Below are 10834 nucleotides of genomic sequence, written 5' to 3'. Positions count from 1 at the left end.
ACCGACTCCCTGCACACGGGGATCTCAGAGCTCCCCAGGGTTGGGCCTCGCAGGAAGGGCTGGTGCAGCGAGAGGCGGGCAAGCTGCTGGCCCTCTCTAGTCTCCTCTCTTTCTCTATGACAGGGCTTCATAAATATTTTCAGGCCCACGGAGAGGGTGGGCCCAAGGGCTGACCCTTCCCTGTCTCCCCTTTGCGACTGGGTTGCTGGAGCCAGGGCCTGCTCGGGGCTTCCATGCCCATGTGTGCAAGGCTCAGGGCAGAGAGACAGTCACCTGGTCCCACCCACCCGTCCCAGTGGGCCAGGAGGGCCTGGGCTTGGTAAGGACCCTCGAGGTGGAAGCAGCTTCCTCCCCAGGCTTCTCCGAGCCCCTTCCTGGACTCCCAGGGCTGTGAGGACCCCAACCCATGGCCCACGCCATCCTGGTCTGGCTGGGGCAGGAGGGCTGGAGATGGGCTCCCAGGCCCCTTCCCCTCCACTGGGCGGAACAGGAAGAGGGTAATTGAATCAGCGCTTCTCGCCCCATCTGGAACATTCCAACATGGAAAACCCACGGAGCAGCTGGGAAGCAATTTAGGGACTTTAATTAAAGGCCGATGACTCTCCCAGGGAGCCTCTCCCCGCACGCAGCCCATAGGTCCCCCCACATCTGCCCTCTGTGTGTTCGGAGGCCCAGCTGGGCACCTCACCGGCACTGGGTGCTGGCGGTTAGGCGGAGGTCCCGCTCAGGGGGTGCAGAACACGCCAGCCCACCCTCTCCCCTCGCTGCTTCCGGAGTCTGCCCCTCCAGGCCCTGGGTTCAGGCCCCAAAGCCAGCCAAACCGGTGCCCCACCCCTCACAGCTCTGTGTCGGGAAGGGAACGGTGGGGTCATTTGGTGGACTCACAAAAGGAACTCCAAACAGAAGGAGGAACGTAGCAGAGCCTCAGTGAGAGCACAGCTGCCCCCTCAAAGGCTGCCTCCATCTCCGTGAGCACCTTCTGCAGGGAAAGGCTTTCCAGACAGAGGGAACAGCACATGCAAAGCCTGTGAAGTGGGACAGGCCACGGCAGGTGGAAGAAGCTGGCAGGTGCCAGTGTGGCGGGCGTGCTGGAATGAGGAGCGCATGTAGGACTGAGGGGCAAGCCGTAGAGGGCTGTAACAGCTGTGATCTGGAGTTTGATTTTCATCCTAGAAGCAATAAGGGGTAAAGGTGGGGATCAGAGCATTTTTTTTTCTTTTTTTCTTTTTTTTTTTTTTTTTTGAGACGGAGTCTCCTCTGTCTCCCAGGCTGGAGTGCAGTGGCCAGATCTCAGCTCACTGCAAGCTCCGCCTCCCGGGTTTACGCCATTCTCCTGCCTCAGCCTCCCAAGTAGCTGGGACTACAGGCGCCCGCCACCACGCCCGGCTATTTTTTTGTATTTTTTTTAGTACAGACGGGGTTTCACCGTATTAGCCAGGATGGTCTCAATCTCCTGACCTCGTGATCCGCCCATCTCGGCCTCCCAAAGTGCTGGGATTACAGGCTTGAGCCACCGCGCCCAGCCCAGAGCATTTTAAAACAATAGGATCTGGTTTATTCTGTGACAGCCCTCCGGCTGCCATCTGGAGAGCTCATAGTGGAACAAAAGAGGTGCTGAGACGATGGTGGGCAGTCCCTGAAATGACCCAGGCATGAGAAGGGTGTGTCCAGGAAGAAGAAATCCACATGCGCCAGGCTGGGAACTGGGTCACCAGGGGCCAGGAGCTGTCCTGTCTTCCTTCCCACCCCCACGCCTGGGGCAGGCAGTCGGCCCAGTCTTCACAGAGGGCACCCATGCAAGGGGTGGGGACAGAGCAGCCCAGCCCAGTGATCCCCTCCCGGCAGGGATCCAAGGTGGTCTGTTCCCTCTTCCCAAGGCTGCTGTCAGTCGGGCGGGCCCTTTCCCCTCCATCCACAGCAGAGCTTTGAGGTAGGATGGAGGCTGTGCCTGTGACTTGTCCACATCTGGGACCACATCTGCCCGCCATGTTGCCACTGTGGTCGCTGGGAGGGTGCTTGGAGGGGAGCTGGGAACCAGCCTCCAGCCCTGCCTCTGTCCTGGCCTGGGATGGAGGGGCCTGGAGGAAGTGCCTGCCCCTCAGGGCAGCTGCAGAGTGGAGTGTCCACTGGGCCCAGAAACTAGCAGGAGGAGGGGTGGGTGTCCAGACGCAGACCCCTCCTGCAAATCCTTCCTCACTGTCTGCATCCCTGGGCCCCAAGACAGGGAGTGGCTCCAAGTAGCTGAGAGGCAGAAAGGCCATATCGGGGCCTGTGGGATGCAGCGGGGCTGTAGAGACCGTAGCCAGTCCCCGCGACAGGCCTGGGGCTAAGCCCAGGCAACCCGGAAGTCATCGTCAGGGCAGCTGGTGGGCACCTGGCAGACAGCACGTGGCCAGGAGCAGGTGAGAGTCATTCCCAAGGGGACCCTCCTGCTCCCAGGACACAGGGGTAGACAGGGCACCCCAGCCTGCCTGAGTCTGGCCTCAGTTATGAGCGGGCAGCTAGACTGCAGAGGGCCACTGATTCCAGCCCTGTCCCCAGGGGCGGGCACAGAACAAACACAGTGGAACTGGGGCAGCAGGGGCCTGGGGGAGTGGGTGGGGCCTGAATGGGTGGGGCCTGAGAGTGGGTGGGGCCTCAATGGGTGGGCCTCTGCAGGGAAGGCTAGGAGGCTATTAATCATCACCCTCTGCACACGCCCAACACTCACTAACCTCACCAACACTCAGGCAATTCCACAAGGCTCCAGAAGGAAGCATCCACCTTCATACCTGGATTCCGGATGAGCAGAGGTGGTGGGTGCAGACCTGACTTTAATCCTGCCCCACCACTCCACAGAGCAGCCTGCGGCCTCGGTTTCCTCATCCTGCACACAAGGACAACCCTGCCCGGCCTCCCAGAGCTGAGAGCCCAAGCACCGCCCCCAGCATCATTAGGGCTAAACTGCATGTCACTGGGCAGGCCCTAAGCCTCTCTGAGCTCACACGCTAGACCTGACCAGGCACACCGCCCACCTCCGAGGGTGTATAAAGAATGAGTTTTGGGCTGGGTGTGGTGGTTCATGCCTGTAATCCCAGCACTTTGGGAGGCCGAGGCGGGCAGATCACAAGGTCAGGAGATCGAGACTATCCTGGGTAACCCAGTGAAACTCCGTCTCCACTAAAAAAAAATACAAAAAATTAGCCTGGGATTACATGCCTGTAGTCCCAGCTACTTGGGAGGCTGAGGCAGGAGAATTGCTTGAATCCGGGAGGCGGAGGTTGCAGTGAGCAGAGATGGCCCCACTGCACTCCAGCTTGGGTGACAGAGTGAGACTCCGTCTCAAAAAAAAAAAAAAAACCGGTGGCATGAGGCACAGAGTCAGTGCCCCGTGGAGTTCGCTGGTATGGTTATCACATCCCTGGGGGCAGCGCCTCCACCCTCCAACCTCCAGGTTTTGTGGAAAAATCTGGGTCCGAGCTTTATTTCTTAAATATTCCTCTCTGCCCAGCATGTGCACGCAGTTTGCTCTGGCTGGGTGAGCGGATGTCAATCAAGGTGCTGAGCATCCCCAGGGCGCCGCTCAGCCCCAGCCGAAGTCCTGGCCGGTCATCTGGTAGAACTTGCGGTTGAAGGGCCGGTAGAACTCCTGCAGGCGCCGGACCACAGCTGGGGGCACGCGCGGGTGTGGCCGACCCTTGGACTTGCCCAGGCAGCGGGGACGGCTGCTGCCCTGGGCCTTCTTGAGGCAGGGGAAGCCCTTGGTGGCATTGAAGTAGAAGTGCTTGTCTGTGACGACCCGTTTCAGGCCCAGGAAGTCCTGCACGCGGCCGACCTCTCCGGCCGGGTCGCTGACCAGACGCTCCCCGCTGACAAACAGGAAGTGGGACAGGGGGAAGTACTGCAGCCAGTGGTCCAGGTGCTGAGCGTACATGCCGATGCGGACGGCGCTCCAGGCCGTGTCCACAGGGCCCAGGCCGTGGCGGAAGGCCAGGGCGCGGAAGCTGGGCAGGCCCGGGGTCTTGGAGAGCATCTGGGCATAGTCGGAGATGGCCCGGGTCACGGGGTTCCTCACCACCACAATCAGCTTCATGTCCGGGGACATGGCGTGGATGCGGCGGGGGGCCTCCCGCGTCACGAAGTAGCTGGGGGTCTTCTCCATGGTGATCTGCCCATCCAGGGTTCGGGGCATCAGACTCCTGCGGGATGGGTACAAGGAGAGGGGGTCTGAGCCTACCCAGCTCTCGACCGACCCCCAGGGGCCCGGGACCAAGGCCCCCTTATGCCCGGGAAGCCCGGGCCTCCAAGGCGGGCAAGCCTTCCTCTCTGCTCACGCCCACCCCTCCTAACGTGCGCTGCTGGGCAGCCTGGAACATGGACTGTGAGGGTGCCCAGCCCAGCGCCGGCCTGCAGCGGCCTGTTCCGCCGGCCTGCCCCACCTGCTGCCGCACTGAGGATAAGAGGATGATGGTCGCTGGCGGGGAGGCACAACATGCTCCTCACCACCCACATATCTTCCTTGTGCAATCCCTGCCATCCTCGCTTCCAGAGCCTGCTCCCTCCCACCGGACGCACACTCTCCCAGAACTAGGCTGCCCCCAACTCCTTTCTCATCGCGCAGACCAAGCACCCCGAGGCCCGCCCACCTAGATCACTCGAGGTCACCCTTTCATTCGGTGGTTGACAGCATCCCCTACATCAGCCCTCCACCAATTATTCATAGTGTCCTCAACAAAAAGCAGCCCTCCCTGCTCCCTCCCTCCCCGATATAATTACATCTCTTCCATCTTTCTTTATTTTTTGAAACGGAGTCTTGCTCTGTCGCCCAGGCTGGAGTGTGGTGGCGCGATCTTCGCTCACTGCAACCTCTGCCTCCTGGGTTCAAGCGATTTTCCTGCCTCAGCCCCCAGTGTAGCTGGGATTACAGGCGCCCGTCACCACACCTAGCTAATTTTTGTATTTTTAGCAGAGATGGGGTTTCACCATGTTGGCCAGGCTGGTCTCGAGCTCCTGATCTCAGGTGATCCACCCACCTCGGCTTCCCAAAGTGCTGGGATTACAGGGGTGAGCCACTGCAGCTGGCCTCTCTCCCCGTCTTTTATTGTAGCCCTATGAATTCTCATCAACCTGGGCCCAGACTCAGGAGGCCAAAAAGTCACCAGCAGAGCCCAGCACATGTGAGGAAAGCCAGAGACATGGTGGCGCCAGCCTGAAGATCCTTCCCAAGACTCTGGGCCACTGTAGCCCCCCAGATCTTGCAGGTTGCCAGGGTGCCAGGCCAGGGAGGGGGCCTTTCTGAGATTCTCCTCATTCTGACACAGGGGAGGAGGGCACTGACCCAGTCCCAAGGTCCCGGGGGAATCGGCCGACCACAGGCCAGGACTGTCCCACCTGGGCAGAGAGCCCATCCTGGGTGCCCGGGCCCAGGCAGGCCCAGGCACCCCCAGCAGTGCCCCGGGCAGCACCTGCCCGCCAGGTAGTGCAGGGTGAGGTCGGGCAGGGCAGGGCGCGGCAGGTCAGCTGAGCAAACAGCTCCGAGGGAGAGCTGGGGAGGGCTGGGAACTAGGTCGATAGAAACAGGAACTGTGTTAGGGAGGGGATGCCCTGCTGGTCATGCCCAGCCCTGCCTCCTGCCCTCTGAGGGGGCTTCCCCCACCCCTGCTGACAGCCCCAGGACCGGCCCCTGCCAGGAGGCTGACCTGCCAGGAGTGACCGCCCCAGACTCGAGCCCCTGGCAGGCAGGTCCTGAGTTCCCTTTTCCTGCTCAGACCCCCAGGGAAACGCAGGCTGCGCCAGAGGCAGCTGCACAGACCCCCTGCACTGGGGTGCTCGGTGGAGAGCGCTGGAGGTGGGACGGAGGATGTGTGAGGACGGCAGCGGGAGAGAATCCAGGCTTCCCCCACAACATCCACCAGGAATGGGGCAGAGCGGGGGTGGGCGGCACGGGAGCCTTCCCGCTCCGCAGAACCAGGCCCTGGGCAGAGCTGGCCTACAACGTCACCGGACAAGTCCTCCTCCATCTTGGTGACAGAGGGAGCTGGGCCTCCCTCCACCCACCCGCTGCCATTTCTGAAGCAGCCACAGGGAGACTGGGAGGGGCAGGGGTGCTGGGGGTGAGCGTGGGGCTCAGCCCTCCCTCTTCCCACCCTTGGGGGCTGCCTCCTTCCAGCCCACCTGGAAGGGCGGTGTCAGTCCCAGAGCCCCTGCACTCCCCGCCCCACCTCTCACAGCTGCAGCCCGCATGGGAACTGCACCCAGCATGCCAGGGACAAACACAGAGGCCTCAGATGGTGGCGGTACCAAGGTCTGAGGCCTGGCAGCTCAGGGGCACCCCCGTCCCTGAGAGGAAGTCATGAGAAGGGGAGGCACCCCCACCCCCTGCCGCAACCACCAGGGACCTCGCTGACGATGCCCACGGAGAGAAACCAGGCTGGTGCTGGGAGGGGACAGACCTCAGGCCTCATCAGAAGTCACTGCCTGCCTTTCCCCAGGCCCTTCCCTCCCGTCTGGGACGTTCTTGACCCCAGGCACCCAGTGAGACCAGGAGCCCACCCCTTTCCTTTCCCAGAAGGCACACCAGTGACTCTGAATATCCTCCTCTTCCCGCCTGCTGGAGGGACCAGCACCAAAATCGGAATGTTCGCCCTGCCAGGCCTTCTCTCCAAAGAGTCAGAGAGAGCCCCAAAGGGGGATGGAGTTCCCGGACCCCCTGCCGTGGAAGGGCAGTGGGAACACAGAGAGGCGGCAAGGGCTTTCCAGGCCCCCTCTTGCACAAACCAGCTCAGAGCGCAGAGATCTTTGGGATCAATTCCTTTCCCTCCCCAGGCATCCGAAGCCTGTCCTAGCCCGGGTGTGGATGAGATGGGAGAGACGGGGGAGGAGGGAGAGGAGCAGGACTGGACCCCTGTGTGACAAACATCTGACGAGTTGCCCTGAGGACCCTCCCTCCCTGCGGAGCCCACCTCATCTGGTGTGCATTTCCCTGTGGCTTTCATCCAGCCCCGGGCAACCCTCCCTCCTCCGTCTCAGCCTCCCTCCTCCTGCCCCACACCTCGGGTCTGAGACTCGCAGATGCCAAAAGGGCCTGGCAGATACCAAAGCCAGAAAGTGCAGGGGGACTACACCCCCACAGGAGCCCAGGTCCCTCGCCGCTACATACTCGGACCCCACTCCGTGCACCCACTGCTCTTGCAAACCAGGAACTAAGGGGTTCCCCTACCCACCCTGCTCCTTGCCTCTTCTTGCTTTTGTTTTGTTTGTTTTTGAGACAGAGCTGCACTCCAGGTGACTCCTGTCACCCTGGCTGGAGTGCAGTGGCGCTATCTCAGCTCACTACAACCTCTGCCTCCCTGGTTCAAGCGATTCTCCTGCCTCAGCCTCCCAAGTAGCTGGGATTACAGGCACGCACCACCATGCCTGGCTAATTTTTGTATTTTTAGTAGAGATGGGGTTTCACGACATTAGCCAGGCTGGTCTCAAACTTCTGACCTCAGGTAATCCACCTACCTCAGCCTCCCAAATTGCTGGGATGACAGGCATGAGCCACTGTGCCCGACCCTCCTCTTGCTTTTCTAAAAGATTACGGTCAAAGTACAGCCCCCATTTGCCCCCAGACAGGTCACCCTTCGCAGACAGAGACCTTGGGGAGTCTGCGTGAACCCCGCACCTGGCAGACACAGGTGCTTCACTAGTGGGTGAACAGCTAAACATGTGCTGAGCTCGGGGGCACTTGTGGGCTACAGTTCCCAAATGGGAGGCCCCGCAAGAGCCTGGATGAGCTGACTGAGGTGGAGAGGTGGGAAGGAAGGCCTATGGCCAAAGTCAACCCAGGACCCACCTGCCGAGGCCACAGGAAGGCCAGGTCACCGCCTGGAACTAGGTCGGTCACAGCCCAGTGGGAGCAGTGGCCCAGAGACTCAAGTGGGGGCCCTGGCTACTCCTCTCTGCTCACCTCCCCACAGCCAGCACCCAGAACAGAGCTTGCAGGCACTGGGGGCCCAGCCCAGGGTCTGAAGAACAGACAATGCTGCCTTGCAGTTGGGGAAACTGAGACAGGGTGTGAAATTTCAGAGGCTCACTGCAGGCTCGTAGCAGGCTGAAAGGACGGAGGCACAGGCACGTAGGGGCACACCAGCCCCAAGTGGCCACGCCCCCTCGGACAGCACCAGGACACCTGTAGTCCAGAAGTTCAGCGGGCCCAGCTCCACTGGCTCTGCAGTGCACAGTGAAGGGTCGGCATGGTTGGTCCAAGGGAAAACCCCAGAGGCCACAGGACCTGACCCTTGGAATTCTCCATACCCACCCCTTCCCCTTCTAAAACACGAGGAAGTCAAGAGTCTACCAGAGCAGTCACTCTCCTGTACCGCCCCCCTCCAACCCCAGGGCACGTCAGTGTCCCTGGAACCCCACCCCCAGGGCTAAGGAGCTGACCCCCAGGCTGGGCCTGGCCTCAGCTGCCTCTCATCCTCCCCAGACTGATCCCCCAGGGCTGGACACATGCCCGGGGCGGGCCTGGAGTGGCCTCAGGAGCCTGGGCTCTTCCAGAACCCTCTAGGACTAAACCCAACCCTAGCTTCCCCTGGGGCTCCTCATAGCCCAGCTCAGATCCCACCCCAGTCTCTTGTCAAAGCTCATGGGGTCGGGGTGGCTCTGAAGTGTTTACTCCACTTAACTGCACATCCTCAACCCAAAGCCCCTTCTCCCCTTCTCCCTCCCGCCCCTCCGCTCCTCCCCCACTTCTAGCTTGGCAGCCCCTCCTCCCCTCCTCCCTGCAGCAGTGATTAGGGATGCATTCTGACCCCTGCCTGCTGTCAGGAGAGTGAGGTCTCTCCCTGCAGCCTGAGCTGAGGATGCCTGATTCAGCCAGGTGAGCCCCAGGATGGACTCCACGTCCCCTAGCCACCACCTGACTTCCCCAGCACCCCACGCTGGCACCAGCCCTTCAGATCTCAGAAGCGAGCCCCCTTCCTCTCACAGAGCCCCTCCCTGCTCGCCCTCCAAACCCGAGAGTTTTAGTACAAAAGGCAAAGTTAACAAATAGGGGTAGGCGTGAGGGGAGGAAGAGGATCAGAGGATCAGGAACGGAGAAACTGGGGCACCTGGAGAAGTGTCTGGGTCCTGCCGCCCCAACTGACTCCCCAGGTGGCCTTGGGCAGGGTCCTCTCGGCAGGGGCTCGGTCAAAGCTCGGGGATGAGCAGCCACCAGTGCAAGCTGCTTCAGCTGGGGCTTCGTGCTCCCCACATTCCATTGCCACACCCCATGTCCATCATGGGTAGAGGGAGGACAGCCACAGAGCCCCATGCATGGGGTTGGACTCACCCTGGGCACTCCCCGAAAGGCAGTCTCCTCCTTTCCAAAGCCCAGACTTTCTCCGGACTCCCAGGACCACCAAGAAGGATTCCACTGCCCAGACTCGGGGGTCTTGGGGAGGAAGGACGCTTTCTAGGTGGCTGCCTGGAACCTAGAGGCCCCTTTCTACAGCACCTGGCCAGCGGTCAGAGAGTCACACCTCCTTGCCCAGAGTGACAGGGCGGGAGAGGCATTTCTAACGCTGCCAGGTAATCCCACGGGCTGGAAACGACCTCCGGGCTGGGATGGCACCGCCTCCCCCAGTCCCACTGGGTCCCTCAGCAGAGCGAACGGAACCAGGGCTTTCCCCAAAGTTTTCAAAGTTTCAGGGAATCCTAACTAGGTATCATTCCTTCTTCCGGAGCCACGACCCCAGCTCAGGCCTGGGCCCCCCATAGGGCGGTCCCAACCCCACTGCCCGGAAACCTCGCCCCGCTGCTCCCCGGGGCGCACGATGCCCTCCCCGGGAAGGTGCCGGTCAGGGCGGACAGGCCAGGGTGCTCACCGGTACCAGGCGAGGCCACGCTCGTAGCACCTGTCAAAGAAGTGGGGCTCAGAGCCGAGCGCGCGGACGTCGGGGTGCAGCCGCAGGAACTCCAGCAGGGCGCGCGTGCCGCCCTTCTTCACGCCCACGATGAGCGCCTGTGGGAAGCGCCGGCGGCCGGGACCGCTGGCCACGGGCAGGTCAGGTGCTCCCGGGCGGCGGACCGAGCTGGGCGGCTCGGAGGGCAAGGGGGCCGGTGCGAGGGCGCGGGCGGCCGGCGGGCAGCGGCCGGGGAGGACGCGGAGGCAGTAGGCGCCGAGCACGAGGGCCACGAGCAGCAGCGGCGCGCGGGACGTCCGCAGAGCGGCCCCTTGCCCGGCCCCGCCGCCCAGGCCGCTGCTACCTGCCATGGGGTCGCGCCGCTCCCAAGCCCGGGAGCGGGGGCGGCAGGCGGGCACGCATCTCGGCCAGCGTGCCGCCCAGCCCGTGGGTGCCTGGCTTCTGCTCTGCACCCCGCCGTCCCGCAGCCTGGGAGCGGGCGCGAGGCGGGGCCGGGGCGGGGGGCGGAGTCGGGACGCCCTCCTCCTTCCCGCTTTCCCTCCCCTCCTCCCCACTCCCCCTCCGAGGCCACTGCCTGGGCTGGGACCCGCCGGCAGCCGCCACCACCCGGGCGCGACTCGAACTGCCGGGACAACCAGGATGCTCCTGCTCCGAAATCCCGGGCCCCGGCTCGCTTGACTCCGGCGTCTTCACCCCTGCGCGGGGAGGATGCGGCGGCGGTGGTGGTTCGGGACGCAGGGCAGGGACAGGGCGGCGCGCGGGCCTGGGGACCCTCTGTTTGAAGGCCGATTCCCTCTGCCGCCCCAACTCCGGGACGTGCGCGGCAGGTGCATAGGCCGAGCCTTGGCCTGCAGGAACCGGAGCCTCATCGCCAGGCCAAGGGGACCGAGGAAGCGCGTCGATTCCGGCACTCGACCTGCCAAGGGAGAAGGAGGCCAGGCCAGCATCCTAGTATGCAGAGA

The 10834-nt window shown here is 62.7% G+C and overlaps 1 protein-coding gene across 1 annotated transcript; it reads right to left on the bottom strand.

Moving 5' to 3' along the window:
• Positions 1 to 3434: 3434 nt before the first annotated feature.
• Positions 3435 to 10266, bottom strand: HS3ST6 (heparan sulfate-glucosamine 3-sulfotransferase 6). The gene is made up of 2 exons (XM_003916352.4): positions 9834 to 10266; positions 3435 to 4178 (listed from the first exon to the last, which is right to left on the bottom strand). Exons 1-2 carry the CDS (start codon positions 10220 to 10222, stop codon positions 3563 to 3565), a joined length of 1005 nt encoding a protein of 334 aa, XP_003916401.1. The 5' UTR covers positions 10223 to 10266; the 3' UTR covers positions 3435 to 3562.
• Between the last annotated feature and the right edge of the window lie 568 nt (positions 10267 to 10834).

The sequence above is a fragment of the Papio anubis genome, chromosome 18, assembly GCF_008728515.1.
Source record: "Papio anubis isolate 15944 chromosome 18, Panubis1.0, whole genome shotgun sequence".
Lineage (NCBI taxonomy): Eukaryota > Metazoa > Chordata > Mammalia > Primates > Cercopithecidae > Papio > Papio anubis.
This window is presented reverse-complemented; position numbering and strand designations above follow the sequence as displayed.